General features: G+C 49.5%; 1 protein-coding gene across 5 annotated transcripts in view; it reads right to left on the bottom strand.

Annotated features, from left to right (window-relative positions):
* Positions 1-6,541: 6,541 nt before the first annotated feature.
* The window catches only part of Msra (methionine sulfoxide reductase A), a 333,498-nt gene continuing 319,799 nt past the window's right edge, over positions 6,542-20,240 (bottom strand). For all 5 annotated transcript variants that reach the window (XM_059273480.1, XM_059273481.1, XM_059273483.1 and 2 more), the window contains one exon: positions 6,542-7,310. In XM_059273480.1, coding sequence (XP_059129463.1) covers positions 7,146-7,310 — 165 coding nt within the window. In that variant the 3' untranslated portion in view covers positions 6,542-7,145. The remainder of the gene's footprint in view (positions 7,311-20,240) is intronic.

Raw genomic sequence — 20,240 nt, 5'->3', positions numbered from 1 at the left:
CATGGTTGTCCTCTGTTCCATAAGTCACCCCTAATAAATTCATCTCATCTGTCAAAATGAACTTGAGTGAGTCGTTCTTTGGGTTGTGGCTGTCCATGGCAAATTAGAGGCAGATACTGAGTTTTACATTATCTCTGGGATAAGCCACACAGCAGGTAGCTCATGAAATAAACACTTTCAGCTCCCTTCTCTCTTCATTTGTAGTTTCATAATGGGATAAATCCATGGCCAATTTAATGATCAAAAGAATTTATTTGGGAGTAAACTCACAACCACAGGAGATTTACCACAGGGCCCAGGAAAGCTGAACTATGTCCCATGTTGAATGGCTTGGTGCAAGATCTCAGCATCCGGAAACGCAGTAGACAAGAAGGAGTGTATGTGCATCCCTGGTCTTAAGGGTCCTCGGTGGTCCTGTCCCAGAGGCAGGTACCTCAAGGTCATAGGCAGGTGTAACAGCTCCAGCTGCCTCACTAGGGACGGTGCTTCAGGGCATGGCTCAAACAGCTACCCACTACAACAATCAGTTCTGTTCCTCTAGAGAATTCTGACTAATACATCACCTTTGTTTCCATAGCTGCCATCTGGTCCCATGTCCCAGGAAAGGCTGTGTTGGCTCTTGGAGATCATGATTAGCGTGCTAAGATTCAGGACTGGGAAATGACTGAGGCCAGATGTTCTGGTTATACAGGTGTGTACCATCATGCCTAGCTTTGTTTGTTTATGTATATGGGTATTTTCCTGCATGCATGCCTGTACACCATGAACCCATGAGCATGCCCGTGTCTTCAGAGACCAGAAGAGGGTGCTGAATGCCCTGGATTAACAGAAGGCTGAGAGCTCATGTGAGTGGTGGGAATCAAACTCGGGTTCTCTGGAAGACAGTGCTCCAAACCATTGGTTCTAGCTGGAACCACTGAGCTGCCTCGCCAGCCCTCAGGCTTAGCTTTTAAAACTTCAACAGGAAAGGTTTAGATGCTCTGCTCACAAGTCCACTGTGCTCACCATGACCTTTGCTTCAACACTCCTGAGGGAGTCTTTTGTATAATAACATTTCCCTCTCAAATACTAACTATTGGTCGGCTTTATCTGTTTTCTCAAACATCTTGAGGGAAAAAAAAGCTTGCACCTGAATTACCAATGGCATGTGAGGAAATGGGGATTGTGGGTATTGCAAGCTTTACCTGGGACAGAAGCTCTGGGGCAGTCTGACCCTGGCCTCCACCACCCACTGTTCCACACTGAACAATCCACTGACTTTCCTTCATGTCTGTTCCTTGAAATGAGGTTTGTTTGACCTGAAAACCCATCCTTTATACAGCACAGCTCTGCAATCTCAATCGCCCTAGGAGCCCTGACCTGGATCTTGTCTGGTTTTAATTTGTTGTTTAGCCTTTTTATTCATTTTTTAAAGATGGTTTCATGCTGTGGTGCAGCTTACCTGGAACCTGCTATGTAGCCCAGACTCGCCTCAAACTTGTAGAAATCCTCCTGCCTCAGCCTCCAGGGTGCTGGGATTACAGGCATGGACCACCATTTAAGATCTGTATTTGGGCCAGGCGGTGGTGGCGCATGCCTTTAATCCCAGCACTCAGGAGGCAGAGGCAGGAGGATCTCTGTGAATTCGAGGCCAGCCTGGACTACAGAGTGAGTTCCAGGAAAGGTGCAAAGCTACACAGAGAAACCCTGTCTCGAAAAACAAAGCAAAACAAAAAAAGATCTGTATTTGGTACTGGGGATTGAACCTCAGACTTCATACATGGTAGGCAAATACTCTACGGCTGAGCTGTGTCCCAAGACGTGACCCTCTCCCCCCAAACTTGAGCTTATAGGTTTGAAACAGGCCCCTCATGTGATGGGCATTCTAGAAAACCAGTGTGTCTTTCTGGCTGCTTTGACAAGTGTGTAGCTCCTCTGGCAAAGTTTTGTTAGTGCTATAGTGTAAGGATGAGAAGGAACCGGGATTGTGAGAGGCCAAGGGCTGAGGACAGTCGAGGATTTCCTGTCTCCTTCCAGCTAGGGATCTGAGAATCTTGTTCTAAAGAGGTGAACCCAGGGCCTGAGCAGGAGACTCCCTGAGCCCATTGGTTCTGGGGTCCAGGGATCACCCTGATATGCCAGAGAAAGCCTGCTAGGCACGAAGACACGAACAACAGGGCTGGAGGGCTGCATCCCCCCCCCCACTGTTCTCTCTGACCTACTTCAAGCTCCCCCCCCACCCCCCCGTCTGTTGACATCTGCCACAAGAGAAAGAAAGGTAACACACAAATGCGAGCCGGGGGAGGAGAGCCGAGCTATTTGGGCCAGGAGACAGATGAAGAAGTAGAGAGAGTTCTCTCTGTGGATTTCAGCCCATTTCTTTTTCCACTCCTGTGTCTGAGCTGTGCCCCAATTCTTTCCTGTTACAAGTCTGCTAGGGTATCGGAGCACAGGATGACAGCCACTCAATTCCAATGTCATTAATTTCATCTGGGACAGAGGGCTCAGGGCAGGTCCTGGGTGTGTGCCTTCAACCAGGAGTGATGGCACACTCACTGACTGTTTAAACAGAGTGGAGAACTGTGGCCTTCTAAGAAAGGCACAGCCCCTTCCCACTCCAGCCTGTTCCCATAGCACATGTCTGAAGCATTCACATGGAACTGGGAATCTCTATCCACCCTCTGAGTTGGGACAAAAGAGACCGAAGCCGTAACTCCTAGTCACAAGGGCAAGTGTGCCAAGTAACCTGATCAAGGCCCCGACAGGCCGGGCCGGATCAGCCAGTCAGCTACTGAGGAAGAGCTGAGGTGGGGAGTGGGCTTGACTGGTGAACACTGTTCCATCAGCCAGGAGATTTTGAGGACTTGTGTCCTACTTTGCTTTCTGTAGCTGTGATAAACACTGAGACCGAAAGCAACGTGGAGAGAAAAGGGTTTATTTCAGCTTATAGCTTCCACTCCCTCCTGAAGGGAAGTCAGGGCAGGAATCTGAGGCAGGGACTGATGGAGAAATCCTGCTTACCCACCTTCTCCTAATGGCTCACTCAGTCTGCTTTCTTGTACAGCCGAGGACCACCTTGTCCAGGGGTGGCGCTTCCCACTGTGGGCTGTGCCCTCCCATACCAATAACCCATTTTAAAAACGTCCCACAGACTTGCCTACGGGCCAATTTGATGGAGACATTTTTTCACTTGCGGTTCCCTCTTCCCAGCATGAGTCAAGTTAACAAAACTAAGCAACAGAGAGAAACTGCAAATGCATATTCTGCAACAGCCCTATTTTAAATACTGCATTATCGTGGAGCAGCACAGTTAGACTCAGTATGCTCAAATTACCTGATTGAGAAAATTATAAAAGCAACAGATGGGTGAAAGATTTCTGTACACCGCATACAGAGGAACAGAGAAATGATGCCAGCAGATTTCCCTGGAAACTGTGCACACCAGAGGAGAGGAAAAGACAGTGAGAAACACCTTTAAGTTACTGACAGAAAAAGAAGTCATATCAGGCAAAAGTGTATTTGATAAAACGAAGTGAAGACTTTCCCAAGTGTCCAAAATAAGAAGGAATCTATCAGTACAAGAAGCACCAGCCGGGTGGTGGTGGTGGTGGCGGCGGCGGCGGCGGCGGCGGCGGCGGCGGCGCACGCCTTTAATCCCAGCACTTGGGAGGCAGAGCCAGGCGGATCTCTGTGAGTTCGAGGCCAGCCTGGGCTACAGAGTGAGATCCAGGACAGGCACCAAAACTACACAGAAAAACCCTGTCAAAAAAAAAAAAAAAAAAAAAAAAAGGACCAAATCGTGCAAGCAGAGAGATATAAGCAGGAATACGAGCCAATCAAAGAATAAAGAACATATAGGCAAATGTAACCTACCTAACCCAGCAAACCCCTCACTGGTGCTTGGGAGTCTGCTTCCTAATGGCCTCTATGTGAGGTCGAGCTGCTAACCAAGACTACCCACCACACCTGTGAACCCTCCTAAAGCAGGGTGTGTGGCAAAGAGGACTTCTTAAAAAAAGGGGGGTGGGTACCGCCGCTAGGATGAATGAATGAATGAAGAGGGTCATTGCATCAAGAAGCTGTGAAAACCTTAAATGTTCTGTCCCTAGGGACAGACTCTCCACCTTCACAAAGCAAGCTCAGTGAAACTGTATGAAGAAAGGCATGCCCACAATCTGGAGATTTCAACTTCTCTCTTACCTGATGAGGCCGGCAGGTTGACCACTGGTAAGGAGAGAGAAGGCCTGGACCACAACGCCCACTGACTCTGATGTAATCTGTAGACTATTCCACCAGCAACAACGAATGTGAGCATGAGACACCACAGCAGATGATATTCGGGTCCATGAAAGAGGTTTTGGTACATTCAAATACCTTCAAGACATGCATGTGGTGTACTTACATACATGTGCAAGCAAATGCATGCATAGCATGCATAAAATAAAGATAAAATCTTCACAAAAGAAAAATGACAACTTTTCAGTAGGGTGTGGTGGTGTGTGCCTTTAATCCCAGCAGAGGTAGGCTGATGTCTTTAAATTTGAGGCCGGCCTAGTTGACATGAGTTCCAGGCTAGCCAGGGCTACATAGTGAGATCCTGTACCAAAAATTGAACTATTAAAAAGATAATGTGTTCTGTGTAGGTTCTAGATTAGGCATGGGGACTGGCCCAGAGAAGCCCGGGGCGGGGGGTGGGGTGGGGGGACAGGATGGGGAGGAGGGCAGCATCCTGACACGGAGGAGGCTTTACTGCAGAATCTATAGGAAGATGAACCCGCCAGGACAAGCAGTTTGCACAGCTATGGGAAGGGTTAGAATAATCACAGTGGGTCCTGTGCTGATGGGGGCAGCTAGAAAGTGGCTAGGAATGCTAGAATCCAATCAAGGAGGCGGTTGGGCATGTGAACTCTCTATTTGTTTCTGTATGGACAAGCACACTCTCAGGGGAGCGCCAAGAAGAGTGAGGGTAGAGACAGAAGGTCAGGTCTAGGAGACTGGGTTGGGTCAGTGGGTTTTGTAGAACAAGACATGCCAATGTATGGACATAAAGTAGATGGTGTAGTGTGGGGCTTACAGTACTAGAGACATGGCTGATGCACTGGTGTCTCCTGGGCTTGGGGAAGGACCTCCAATTTGAGAGTCAGATACCCCAGGTCCCACGAGACTGCCTCGAATCAAGACCCCACTTGTCTTTGTGATTCTATCTGGTGGTCCTCGTGGGACTCGTGTCTGTTACTGGCAGCCTTCAATGCTGAGGGTGCCTGGGCTAGGTTCATGTGCCCAGAGCAGGGACACCTTGGTGAAAACCCCAGTTTCTTCTGTGGAAGGCTCAGGGCAAGGTTCAAGGGGTGCTCCCTTGGAGTACTTTGCCTTCTCCCTGTGCCTTCTCCCTGTGGGTCATCTTTCCTTCACAGCCAGCCTCAAGTGTCACTTTCCAAGGTCTTCTGCTTCTCTTTTGACCAGACATCTCTGGGCATCACTAGAGGCCCCCACTCCTCAGACTTCTTCATTGTCTCCCACATGATCTCACATGTTTCCACGGCATCTGGCTGCAGAGCATTCATTCCCAAGCTTACCATTCAGATTCCTTCCAGGCTGAAGATCTGCCCTAAGCTGGCTTACTCCACATCCCTGCAGCGAAGCCAAGACCATGCACCCAGCCCCAGCCCAGATCTGTGCCCTCACAGGCCAATAACCCCCTGCTCACTGTGCCCAGTCAAAAGCCAGAGAGGAGTCAGAGCTGCCCAGTGCTGCCATTCGGTAAAGACTCCTTCTCAGGTTTCTCAATGATCCTCCCTGAGGCAGCCCTGCCCACCTTACCCAGCTCCCCACAGGGCACCCTTCTGCAAACTCAAGTCCCACTGGCCTTTCAGTCTCTCCAATCCTGTCCTGATCACTTGGACTTCTAGCCCTTCTGCTTAGAAACCCTTCTATTAGCTGATGAATACAGGGTGAGGAACCAGTAGCTGTTGGTTGTTACATCTGACCCGTGTGTGTGTGTGTGTGTGTGTGTGTGTGTGTGTGTGTGTGTGTGTGTGCGCGCGCGCGCGCGCGCGCTTCCTGGCATGCACTCACCTGCAGATTGCTGCACGTGGTAGACCATTATACTCTAAGTTTGCCACGTTATGGGGGCTGTGGTGAATCTGTCTAGCTGAGATGACCCTGCACACAGCTCCATGGCCCCCAGAGACGGCATCTCTCTAGCCTGCATCAAGACCTGAAGTTAGCTTACCCATTCATTTGGTTACATGATTACGGTTTCTTGTCTTGAAGAGAACGTTCTTCTCTTCAAGGGCAAAGACTGAAGATGTCTGCTCTAAGTACAACCGTCCTTGACATAAAATGTGACAGGCACCTTGAAAACGACTATTTGTTACTAAAGCCACAGAGAGTCAGAGAGGTGCACACTTGCCAAAAAACTTACTATTATTTCCCATTTAGGGAAAAATAATCAGGGGGGGCTTATGTTGTTTTTGGTTTCTTTCTTCCTGAGCCTTCACTTGGTTTTGCAATACTTCAAATATCCTTCCTGAACAAGGAAAGTCAGACACACAGCAGGCAGTTGCTATCACCAACTGTAGATTTTTATTAGAGCAAGCTTTTTCATAGCTGTAAGCAGAATGTTAGAATTCATTAAGGTCACTCATGTCTTTTCTCTACCAGAGAGAGGATGGAAGAGGGAGAGAGACCCCTTACATACGTCTAGGGTCAGTGGAGCAAAGCGTTTCAGCAAATGATTCATGGAGCCTGTAGACATTAATGAATTAGGCACCTGAGGGCAGGGGAGTGGGGTGAGGTATGTCAGCAAAGACCAAGGAGTCCCAGTACCCCCTGCCCTCCCAACCATCGCCCTGCTTCAGAACCCTTAGCATCCCTTCAAGCCCAAGCAGGTGGACAGAGGGCATTCATTATCTCCATTTAGATCCCAAATGATCCACTAAAATGTCATGCTCAACCCCCACCCAGACTGATCAGAAGACAAATTACAATTTATCAGCTTGTCATAGCACTTCCGGTAAATCGAACCCCCGTGACAACCAGATTCATGTAAATGCCGGTGTGATGTGCGCTCTTTGGAAATCGACTGATGTGAATCACAGCAGTGCCGCTCCATCCAGCAACCATGGTTTTGCTGGAACCTCCAGGGCCAACTTCGTGGAGAGAAATTATTTTTTAATGGCCATTGGGCAGGACACTCCAGTGCCCCCAAGGCCACAGTAGCCATCTGGGTTCTTGCTCAGGTACTGCTGGTGGTAGTCTTCGGCATAGTAGAACTCCTGGCCCTCTCGGATGTCAGTGGTGATGGGGCCAAAGCCATTCTTGGCAAGAACCTGTGGAGAGAGAGGGAGAGACCTCAGGACCCAATGCTGGACACAGGACTCCTGAGAAGGAGGGAGTGTGGCCAGCAGGGGACACATGGCTTAGGTCATGTGCCGGTGCTAACCTTCCCTGGTAGATAATTCTACATGGATACTTATCAATCTTCCTTGGTGGATTGGGACTTGAAATTGAGTGTGAGTCAGAGTCTAAAGTATTTTCTTTTTATTATGTGTGTGTGTATGTGCACTCGTGTGCGTGTGCCCATGCACGCGTGCAAGCACTATAACACACGTGTGGAGGCCAGAGGACCACTTGTGAACATTAGTGTTCTCTTTCTACCAGGGGACCGTGATGATTGAACTTAGGCTGCCGGGCTTGGCAGCAAGTGCCCTGACCTGCTTTAGAGTCTGTGAGTCAAATGTTTCGTTTGTATAATTTATATTCTGCTCACGGTCCCATACCTGACAGGAGCCCTGCTTTTGGACGGCAGCTCCAAACCTCCTCCAGGATAGCAGCAGAGCCCTGTGGCTCCCTGGTTTCTCAGGAGGAAAGAGGACCAGAAAGACAGGTAAGCCAGGGCCTATGTCCCCAGCCCAGGGACAGGCTCTCCCCACTCCCACCACATTTAGAGAGTTGTGCTCTGTGGTTCCCGGAGTCCGTGCTCTGAGCTCTGGGCCAGGAACCTGGAGATCCTAGTCAGTGGAGAACGTGACCTGTGGGCCTGAGTCAGCCCATCACAGCCCTCTGTGACCTAGTTTAAGTCTTGGTGGCATCTGCTTCCCCAGGCAGGAAACACGTCAACACACGTGGGGGAGGAGAGGAGAGCTATTTGGGGCAGGAGACAGATTAGGAAACAGACATGACTCCCTGTGGAGTGCAGCCCTGCCTTTTTCCCTTTTGGATTTCAGCTGTGTTCCTATTCTATCTTGCTGCCAGTTGCCCTGAAGCATTGGAGCACCAGGCATTAGCAACTCACCCACAGCGCTGAGTCCGGAGCAGCCCAGCCTGTACGTGGATAAAAGTGCTGGCCAGGCTACGATGTCTGCTCTATCTGAGATGAACCCCCAGACCTCCAGTCAGTGGATCTCACCTCTGTCCTCATGCCACTCACTGAGGCAGGCCTTTTCTGCTCAGCCCTCTTAACCAGGAGGCAGATTCGCCAGGCTTGGAAAGAGCAAGTTCAGTGTCCTTGTCAAAGCACGCAGCTGGACCACACAACACAGAGGCAGCCAGGTTTTTGGTTTTGTTTTGTTTTTGTAGGAGTTAGAAATGAGAACAAGGAACCATTCTAAATCCATTTAAACTTTTTTTTTTAAACTAGCAATTATTGAGAGTTTACTATATGCCAGACTCTGGACAAAGACTTCATGTGCTAATTTCCACCTCACAGCCGCCACCAAGGACAAGTTTTATTGTCATCAACCATATAAAAGTGTGTGTGAGATCATGTGTCTCGATCCCTGACATGCTCGGGTGGCCTGGGACCACAGAGGCAGAATGTCTGAGACCACATTGCCCAGATTCTAGTGCCAGTACCCACCCACTTTCTGTCCCACTCAAGAGATTCTACCAAAGTAGAATCAAGTGGCTGACATAAAGAAAGGCTGAGATTTGCAAGGCGTAGTCATTAGGATGGGTACAGGTGCCTACAGAGCGCTCACATGTGATTCTGCCACGGTTCCTCCTGGCCACCTCTGAGGGCCTTTTGTCCTGGGCTATGAGCAATTGAGGTCTCATGGCAATAAGTTCCTGTGGTTCGGTGATGACTCTGTATGCTAGAACCTAGCATTTTTCCTGGCCTCTGTTCTAACTGCCCTTCAAAGGAGCCTTTGAATTCCCTCTGTCAACTCCATCTCTGGGATACCTTGAAAGTTCTCCGTTCCATGCTAGAATCCCAGCTAGCTCGCTATCTGGTACCAGAGTTTTCAGAGAAAGGGAGCCTCCAGAGGATGAGCACTTGGGCCGGCAGCTGCTGGCGCGGTTACATCAGTGAGGGGTGACCTCACTGCAGGAGGATGGGCCAGTGTCCTGGGTGTGCGGCAGTAACAGGCCACCAAACCGTCACCAGCATCCTGACATGCGGCTGGCTCTGGGACACAGGGTGGTGGTGAGGATGGACTATTACAGTAAAGAGCACCCCCAAGCCATGAATATACCATCTGCTTCAGGTGGCAGAGAGCTCACAGAAAGAAAAAGCCAAGTTCATAGTTTGACATTCTTGGCCCAGGGCAAGAGAAGGGGGTCTGATCTCTGTGACTATGACAGCTCTGCCTTCTGTGGCCATGTCTATGCACGAGTCAAAGGCCTGAGCAAGTGGCATTCACACCTTCTCGGTCTCCACCCAGAAATGCACACACCTTTGGCCTCAGAGAGCTCTGCACTCTCACTGTGGAGGCATCTGCCTAGAGAGTGTTTGCCCCTCCCTTGCTCTGGGAAGGGGCAAACAACTATACTGCCATGCTGTGATTAAGGGGGAGGGGGTCTTCTGCTCCCTTACCCCCTTCCTAGGTCACCCAGGTCTGTTCTTTGCCTCCTTTGGATGGGTCTGCTCTTGGGAAGGTGGACAAGACCTGGCTCCTCCTCCTGCACTGCCCACCCATATCCTCTTTTTCACAAATGATGGTCCTTGTATGAATGAGTGGCCAGCCCAAACTCAGAGCCTTCGGAAAGTTCGTTGAGGCTGGACTATGAGGAGAGGCCTCTCTGAACTCTCTTGTCCTCACAGGCTACCCTTCCCACCTAGGGCACACCAGATAGATGAGCAGGGCTGAGGAGCAGGGGGAGGGAAGAGGGACTGGAGCTCAGGCAGTACCAGTTTTGGCCACAAGATGGCAGGAACTTCACTCATAAAACCTCTCGGAAGCCATAGGAAACAGCTTTCAGGAGACAGACTGCGGGCCACCTCCTTTTCCTGAACCCCACCCACACTAGGACGGGCTCTTCCTTCAGGCCCTACTAGCCACCTCTTGGCATTGAAATGGGTCCTGGGCAGGAAAACTGATGAGGTTGGCTCAGATCTGCCAGGCAGAAGGTCCTGTGCTGGACAAACCCCTGTTCCTGACTCTTAGGCAGCCCCAGCCTGGTTCACCGGGTACAGCTCTTCCTTGGCCACAGGCCTCTGCCAGGACCAGTTAGTTCTTCAGGAAGGAGGAGGGCGCCATCTGGCTGGACCACTCCCTTCCATCTCCCATCCCGATGACTGTGAAACATTGTCTCAGCAGCTCAAGTGGTTTGTGTGTGTTCTCTCTCTCTCTCTCTCTCTCTCTCTCTCTCTCTCTCTCTCTCTCCCCTCTCCTCTCCTCTCCTCTCCTCCCTTCCTGGTGTTATATGTATGTAAGTGTATGTCATAACTAAAAAACCCAGGTTGGAGCGACATCAGTCTGCTTTCCTCACAATCCCTTATCTGCTGTGACCCAGGAAGCCTCCCAGGCCTTCCTTCTCCTGCAGATCCCACTGGGAAAAGCTTTCCTGTCTACCCAGTGGGTACTGGACCAGGCTCACTGCTCTCCTGAGGGTATGAGGAGGCCCAGTAAGTGTGCCACCCTGCCGCGTCTTCACCCTGGAGGCAAGTCAGCCCACCCCTCACCCTCCTGAAGGAGCCCCACTGACCCCCCTCCACGTACTCCCCTCTTCTGTATCTGAATAGAACCCTATGCACAGGCGACAGTGACCTCAGGCCCAGACAGATGGCCTCAGCCCCAGCCGCACCTGTGAGCACCACAGAAGCAAGGAAGTGTCCGGCAGAGGCACAGTGGGCCCGTCTGACCTTCAAGGCCTGCCTTTAATAAAATTAACAAATATATGTGCTCATTCTACGTGCTGCAGCCCTTCTAATAAGCTCATCATTAGTCACTGACATTCCCCAAGTGCCCAGCATACTTGGCACACGGCATGGAAACCGCCCGCTCCTCCATCCCCAGGAAAGCAGACCAGAGACCCCTCAGCTCAGGCCATGTGGAGCAGCAGCAGGCCCAGCTAGAAATACATCCAGCCCCAGAGCCGGTGCTGACCTCAAATGTGCAGACACAGCCGATCACTGACAAGCATTTTCAAAACAGATGACCCTAATCCTGATCACAGTCTGAGGTGCTTACGAGGAGAAGCAGGTGCATTGGTTCTAAGGAAACCCTCCAGGAGAGAGAGAGGGTACCTGGAACTCAAACCCCCTCACCCTTCTGCTACTGAAGGCAACATGAAGTTAGATCCAAACCCTATCTCTACTGACCAAAAGAGTTTAGGCTTAAGTGTTAGATTTTTTATGTCATTATTTGTAAAATGTATATATGTATTTAATCAGTGCTCACGTAAACATTTTAATAGCATGAAACCAGCTTTCTAGAACAGAAGTTCAATTTGTGATCCTGTGTCCATAGGAAATTGGGGTCTGATTTCCAGGAGGCTGACCTCTGCTTTAGCAGGACATGGAGGAGGGGGGGGGGGCTCAACTCCTCAGACTGCCCTCTAGTGGCACAGGGTGCTTGTACCAGGTACACTATCTGAACCTAGAGATCACTTCGCTTTCTTTCAGATCCACTTCTACTGAATTCTGTACTATGGTGTGTCCTTCACACACACACACACACACACACACACAGAAGGAAACTCAGAAACACATACACACACACACACACACACAGAGGGAGACTCAAACACATACACCACACACACACACACACACACACACACACACACACACACACGACAGACAGACAGACACAGAGAGGGATACACAGAGATACACATACATAGAGACTCAGAAACACACACAGACATACAGACACACAGACACATACAGATGCACACACACATACACATAGACAGACAGACACACAGAGATACACACACAAACACAGAGATAGAGACTCAGAAACACACACACACACACACACACACACCCCCAATGGTTTAGTCTCCAGGTGGCTTCCAGGTGACCAGAATGTCACACATCAAAATGTCTGAGGAGCAGAGTCGGGAGATGGGTCTGCGGATAAAGCACTTGCCACAGAAGCATGAGCACCACAGCTCTGATCCCAGAACCTGTGATGCCAGCACTAGGGAGAAGGAGACAGGGGGTCCTGGGGCAAAATGGCTAGTGAGTGTACCTGAGTGGCAATTCTGGATTCAACTGGGAGACTCTGTTTCAATGAATAAAGTGGAGAGTGATTGAAAAAGACACCCTATATCAACTTCAGGCCTCCACACATATGCACACATAAGACTACACATGTGCATGAGCACATGCCACACACAAAAGAGAAAAAGATGTCTGGAGGTTCAGAAGCAGTTGGAATGTCTTTTTGGCAAAACTGCTAGAAACAAGAAAGGCGGCAGCCACTGTCCATTCTGAGTCCAGCAGAGGGGTCTGCATGTCTGTGGTACAGTGTGGCACAGAGCAGGAAGGCCAACCAGTTAGGGAGTGGGCCTGCCCGCCGGAGTGGCGCAGCCACAGGAGAGTGACTGCTTTGCAAGAACAGAGAGTCCACCCAAAGGAGGGCGCTGTACCCAGGAGTCAAGCAATCGCCACGGCACATGGAAGAAGGACAGGTCCCCAAGGTCACAGACAATGACAGGAGGCTGCTGGTGTCCCGGCAAGGCTGAGTTAGAGTGCACTGACCCTCCTTTGCCTTTCGAACCCTCAGTAGGGAAAGCAGAGAAGGAGGTGACACACTTCCATCTAATTCTGTCTTAAATCTAAGAGCCGTCTACGCGAATCATTGGAGGACTTGGCTTCTGAGAACACGCTGCACTCTTGGGTGGTGCCCTTCCCCAGATCTGCAGTTCGGCCACACAGTTAAATGGCTTCCATGACTATTCCTCCGTCCTCTGCATCCTTGAGGGGACCCCCAAAGCCTTTGGATCCCTTGGCTTGCAAAGCAAAGGGACAGATACTACAGGCAGAGCTCTGTCTCTGCACAGAGGGGAGGGAGGATGGGAAGACCTCAGTTGTTTGTCTAGCCAGTGAGGATCTCAAGGAACCAGTGTGTGGGCTATGGCCACAGCTTGTTCAGAACCTACCTTTGTGCCTCTGCCAGACCTCCTGAAGTGGACCCTGCATTTAAAAGTGATCACCAGGGGGCCTGGGGAGATAGCTCTGTTGGCAAAGTACCTACCGCATAAGAAGCACAAGGACCCGAGTGTGATCCCTGAACCCATGTGAAAAAGTCCAGTGTAGTGGCCCATACTGTCAATGCAGGCACTGAGGAGGTAAGGCAGATGGATCCCTGAGGCCCCCTGGCTAGCCAGCCACACCTACTTGGTGGGCTCCAGGCCAGCCAGAGCCTTGTCTCAAAACCCAAAGTGGATGGCGGCCAAGAAATGATACTCAAGGTTGTCCTCTGGCTCCCACATGTACCCCTGCACACACATGGGCGTAGATACACAGAAAAAGAGCCTGTAGGGGCCCATGTGACTGTGACAATCTGAGGAACTCTGTCCTTGGGGAGGAGTGTGGCAGATAGTGGCAGGGGTCTGCCAAGCCCCTCACCCCCCTCCTGAACTCAGGCTGCCCGTGATACTTGCTTTGACCAATGAACTACTGTGACTCAAACTAACTTCTGGTTTCCGGGTGGAATGTACGAAGCAGCAGGGGCTTTGTCCCTTTCCCCTCTTGGCCACAGTGAGCAGAAGTGTTCCTGCTAGGGTCAGATCCACATGCTGGGGCTGGGGTGACGACATCTGGGGAGCGGTTCTCTCATACAGGGTATCTCACCTCCATTCTAGACCCCCGTCTGCAGTGCTGCTGAAAGCATTGGGGAGACAGGAGTGGCCCCACCTTCCCTGTCAATCAGCTTCTACCTCCCCAGCTCCACTTAGCTGGCCATGTAACGGTTGTGGTACATGGGCTACAAGCGACGGGTATGGTCACAGTAGGACAACTGATGACCTGGGCTTGTGGGGCCTCAGAGTGGCCCGTCACTACAGAGCCTCAAGTTACTGTCACAGATGCTGTGCTAAGTGAGGATGCAGGACCAAGAAAGACAAAGACCCCTGTGTTCCAAAAGCTTGTGGTTTAGGAAGGCATCGGACCATGTGATGAGGATAGGCCCCAAAGTACCACTGAATAGCTAAAGTGTAGCAAAACAGAATGGCAGAGATCTGAGAGCTTGCTGGGGGAAGGTCCATAATTCTGCCCAGGATGGCTCCCACAGCATCTAAGGCCCTCCTCATCCCCTGGGTGACCTGTGCATCAGGTCAGAGTCCCACGACCTTGAGGCAGAGGGAAAGTTCCAAACGTCTGAGATGCAAAGAAGGCCCTTTGAGGGTGTGGAGGTGGAGAAGGTCATCCAGGTTAGAGGATGTGTCACGGAAGGAGGACTGAATTTGGACTTTGATGGGGCAGCCCTGGTGGCATGAAGGGCTAAGGGGGATGTTATGACTGAAGGCAAGGAAGGGGGTGATGATCGTGGATTTGCAGTGTTCTGGAAGGTCTGGAGGGAGAGGAAGGCAAACCCTGAGCTGTCAAGGATAAACAGGAAATGGGTTGGCCCAGGAGGAAACCCAGGAGAGAATGCCTGGGAGAGCAGGAGGAGATTGCCCCAGAGGTGGGAGGTCTGGCAGTCTACTTCCACATGCCCACCTGAGTACTCAGCTCTGCCCTGAGTTCTCCCACCTCTCTGAAACACAGTGGCCTGAAGGAGCGTGCCACAGGGGCAAAGGGGCCACCTGAACTTAGGCGAGGGTGGCCGGTGCCTCTGAGGCATCCCTGCTTGTCTGCAGCAAGGTCTGTAAGTGACTGAACTAAAGTGGGGACCCAGAGGAAGAGGATGGCCCTCTCATGTTTCCCAGGGGGATCTAGACAGTCCAAATCCCTTCTCTACTGGCCAAGCCCTGGGCCTGAAAGGAGTGTCCTCCTGCGGTGTGCCAGAGGACAAGGCTCAGAGATGGATGGCTGGGGTGTTACAGGCTGTGCATTCCACCTCTAACCCCTCTTACCAACCATGGGACCATGGATCGAAGACTTCTCTGGTTTTGATCTTGCTATTGACATCTGCTGGTTGTCACAAGGAATTCAAATGACTTCATCCTTGAGTCAGGTTTCCATTTGTGGCTTTCAGTCGTGTGAGAACCACGCCCCCCCTCCTCTCTGCCCTCCTTCCCCTTTCTCCCTCCTGCTTTATGTATCTTTAGGGATTATGATCTGCTTTTCCATATCTGCAGTCAATTAAGAACAACCTCTGTTTTTGTGTGTTCCTAGCATTCATTACACAAAAGAAACCACTTCTCGCTTTCTCAGAAGAGCCAAGGACACTGGTTTTCACCTTGGGGATGAAATGCAGATTTCATTAAAAGGAAAGATCCTTCATCCCAAGAGACTGACTAGAAAAAGGACTCAAAGCAACATGACTGCTGCGGGAGCTCAGAACTCACGTTAGAATCTCAGCATTTCCAAGACTGGTCCCAGTTTGTACAGTACAGAGTGGCCAACTGTGCTGCTTGTCCACAGGCCTTGGGGACTTTTCCGGGATTCAGAACTTTCAGCAGTAAAGTGAGGAGGGTCTCGGGTTGCAGAACAGTTAAAGACTCTCGTGTCTAGCTGTTACACGGATTGGTTGGTTGCTGCTACCCATCTGGGTCTTTGTTTCCCCAAGTGTGAAATGAGACAGTTAAACATGGAGAAAGCCTCTGAAACCTTCTCTAACTCATGTCTTCCAGAGCCCTAGAGCTTACAGTTCAGCAGTTGGTATTGCTACAGTTTACATCTTGAATATTCTCTGAAAGATACTAAGTTGAAGAACCTGGTCCTCAGCCTAGAGGGCGATGGACCTAGTGGAACCCTTAGAAGGTGGGATCTATTGGGAGGAGCTTAGGTCATTGGCAGATTACCCTGGAAAGGGCGACTGTGACCCCAGCTTCTTCCTTTCATTTTTTTCCTTCCTGGACACCATACGCCGGAGTCCTAAAACAACAGACCAAGCAAAGCCGACTGAAAATTCTGAAACCATGAACGACAATCAGCCTGCAGTGTTTCTCTTGACTCTCTCTGTATTCTGCCAGTGATGGAAGCTGGCTATTCTTAGAGTTGTGCAACCATCTTTTGCCCGTTCTTGCTTCTTTTTGGCTCCTGGACTAGAAATTCTCCGTTGACTTGTCCTCGAGCTCGCTCTTTGCTTCTGCCAACTCAGCCCCTCTGTCTAGAGAAGTTTGTCATTGAATGTGCAGCTTGGACTCTCTACCTGGTTCTGTGTCCTTCCAAAATGTCGATTTGGTTCTTTGTTTTATATATTTTTTTCTCTTTACTTTTGAGACAGGGTCTCAATACATTGCTTTTGCAGTCTTAGAATTCACTATGTAGACCAGGCTGGTCTCAAACTTACAGAGATCCGCCTGCCTCTGCCTCTTGAGTGTTGGGATTAAAGGGTACACCACCACTTTATTTTAGTAACACTCGTTTTATAATTTCTGTCTCCTTATTGATATTCCTTTTTGATGAGATACTGTTTCCATATTTTCAGAAATAATAAAACTCGTTTATTTTAATAACACTCTTCAATTGTGCCTCTTCTCCCTCAACTTGCCCCTGGCTGGTCTCTGCCTACATGTTTAAAAGCCATGAGCCTACTACTTCTGTGCCATCTCTATTTATGTGTACAGCACAGGCGCTGTCCATGCTAGACTAGGTTCCAACTCTACCATTTCTCCTGCTCTGTCTTTGACTTGGGAGCTCCCTTCCACAGACACCAAGCAATCACATCAGGAAAGGAAGATGAACAGGTTTCATCCACACACACATGCTCATGGATGTGATGCAAGACCGAAACTCAAAAGAAGGGCAAGCAGGTGGAAGTTTCGAGTCTCTCTCCTCCCAGAGGGAAATGGAGCTGGCATTTGGGCATTGGCTATTTTAGAAGGCTAGTAAATGATTTTGAGGAGAAAGGATTGAGCCCAAAGAGCACACAATGGCCTGGGAAGAAGTTCTTCTCCTGGGGGGAGGCAGGTTAGAGCATGGTGAGGGACAGAATTGTACCTTGAACAAAGTTAACTTCTGTCTGAGATAAAGTCTTTGGGTGACCTCTCAGAGGCACCCTCAGAAGAACAGATCAAAGTCTGTCTGGGCTGGGGACTTTGAGCCTCTTTGCCAGTGGCTAATCTTTCCTGCTCTTTGATGAGATTCCTAGGAAGGGGGCTTAAGAGAATGACATTTCTTTTGCAAGAACTTTCCTCCCTCTGGTGAGGGAACTTCAGAGACAACCCCTCCCTGGGTGCCTGGGGTGGGGACAAAAGAAGGTTAGAGAATCCTTGCTTCTGAGGCAGCATCCACACCTTCGAATATCTTCAATTCAAAAACACAGAGCACGCCAAAGCACTGCACTTCTGGAGTGTTCTTTCCTGAACCCAAACAGCGCCTCTTTAGGCATCTGTGTCTTCAGGTTGCTCGCCCATTTCTGTTCTCCAGTGTGGGAGCCTATTACAAAAAATGCTGCCACAAGTATTTGAGAATGCAAGTCATATTTCTCTTGGGTAGAAACATGGGGGTGAGGCTGCTGAGTCATGTGATGTTAATGTGTATTCGACTGGGTAAAAAGTTTCACAGTGCTTTTCCCACTTGGCAGGGCTAGTTGGACTTCTCACCTAAAATGTTTGGGAGTGGCCCTGGCTCTCATCCTTGCCCTAGGAACTGTCAGAATTCCTAACGTATTCATCCTAACTGGAAGACAGGGAACACCAAATTAGCTTTCATTTTCACTTTCTTAATAACAATTTTGGACACATCTCAATCTTACTATTTGCCCTTCATATACCTTCTTTTTTCTTTTTCCATATACCTTCTTAGGTGAGATGTCTACTCAAATATTTGCGGGTGGGTGGGTGGGTGCATGGGTGTGTACAGGTGCACATGCACCTGTGTGTGCACGTGCATGTGGAGGTCAGAGGACAGCCTTGGGTGTCAATCTTCAGGCTCTGTCCACTTTTTTTTTCTTTTTAAATTTAAGAGATAGGGTTTTCTTATTGGTCTGGAATGTACCAAGAGTCTAGGCTGACTAGCTAGGGAGACCTTGGGATCCAACTTTCTCTCATATTACAAATGTCACCATCATGTCTAGCATTTTTTAATGTGGGTTCTAGGGATCAAATTCAGGCCCTTATGCATCTCTCCAGCTCTCTCCAGCTCCTTTCTTCCTTTCTTTTTCTCAAGACAGGGTTTCTCTGTGCAACCATGGCTGTCCTGGAACTCACTGTAGACTAGGCTGGCCTTGAACTCAGAAATCCACCTGCCTCTGCTGGGATTAAAGGCGTGCACCATCATACCTGGCTTTTGTTAGTTTCTTAGCTACTTGGTTGGCTTTCACTGTTGACCTTTTCACAGCTCTAGGTATATTCTAAAGTTGTATGTTGATATCCAGGTATAACATCTGGCCCCAAGACTCTAGCATGGTCCCACTGAGCTCCTTGCTTCTACATCTTCAATACAATATTTCTATTGTACATAGTATCTCTACCTATGTATGCATCTATCTGCCCACACGCGCGCACACACACACACACACACACATGCACACACACACACACACACACACACACACACAGACAGAGAGAGAGAGAGAGAGAGAGAGAACCCTTTGGTTTAATTCAGGAAACATTTTTTTCTCTGCCCGGCTTCAGATTTGACCAGTTATAGCCCAGAAACTTAGAAACTCATTTTTTAATACATGTGGATTAAATTAAGAAATACATGAGAATTTTTGAGTGGCAAATCAATCACATGTTCCCATAAGCTATCAAAAATGTACCACTATGTGTTTATAAAGGCTGTTTGCTGTTATTGGTAAATCTCTCCTTAATTAAGAGTCAAAATGTTGCTCGGCACAGCCATTGCTTAAAGTGTCCTATGCTCTGGAGAAATGCAGCCTCCATTAAGAGGCCTGTGCAGCAATTTCAAGTGGGCATTTCTGTCTAGCAGATATGAAACACAATGAAGGCCAAGTCCAGGGAAAATTACCAGGGTACAGGGCACACACACCCCTGCCCAGAGGTGGTGAAAATATTTTATTTAATGGTGCCACAACTCCCTATCTGCAGAACTGCTGGCAGAATCTTCTTGAACACACAGAATCAACTTTCAGTGGCAATGTGTGTGAAAAGCAATTGCAACTTCTTAAAATTCTCTTATGCCAAGCAAAAATAAAAATGAAACTTGGCCACTTGTTTTTTTTTTTTTATTCACTGATTAAGACAAAAAAAATTGTTCTTGTTTTAGTATTAGGGAATTAAAACCTCCCTTGAGACTTCCTCTGCCCTGGGCGAGGGTCCATCTGCCCATTGCAACAGCCTGGCCCAGCTTGCACGCAGCGATTCCCCCGTGAGCTGTGATCTGAATAACTTCACACTGCACTGGCCAGGGCCCAGAATGAAATGCTTGGGCCTTGAAATCATTACCCAAGGAATCTAAAAATAGGACTGTCAATTAAAATGTGAGCGAGAAGAGAAAACGCACGTAAGATGTATAGCTGCTGCGACTGAGCTTCCAGCCTCGCATGGCTGAGAATTTGGACGACATAAAAGCAAGAGAATGGCAGCTTTGGCGGGTCTCTCGGAAAGCTGAGGAAGCCGACGGCGTGGGCGTGGGGCGCCCCTGTGAGTGTGTGGTCCCCAGTGTGAATGTGCAGAGTGAGGCTGTGTGACTTCAAGACTGGATGTGAGGCTGCAGCGGCGGCGGATCCACACAAAACTGCTTTATGGTTTAGACAATAGCACCCCCGCCCTCCATACAGGCATCACTAGAAGATTCGGGAAGAATGGGTGGAGGTTGGACGCACAGGCCTCCGTGCAGGCTGCCGAGGCTTCTCAGTAATGAAGTGGTGGTGGGGGGTAGATTTACTTTTACTAATTTTCCCATTTCTCTGTGTGTCCATGGTATGTCAATGTTTCCGTGTGCCTGTTCTGTGGAGAAGAGTGGTTGCTGTCAGCCCTCTTCCTCTGTTGTCTCAGTTTTGAGACAGGTC

The sequence above is a fragment of the Peromyscus eremicus genome, chromosome 9, assembly GCF_949786415.1.
Source record: "Peromyscus eremicus chromosome 9, PerEre_H2_v1, whole genome shotgun sequence".
Lineage (NCBI taxonomy): Eukaryota > Metazoa > Chordata > Mammalia > Rodentia > Cricetidae > Peromyscus > Peromyscus eremicus.
The sequence above is the reverse complement of the archived record's forward strand: the minus strand, read 5'-3'. Positions and strand labels throughout refer to the sequence as shown.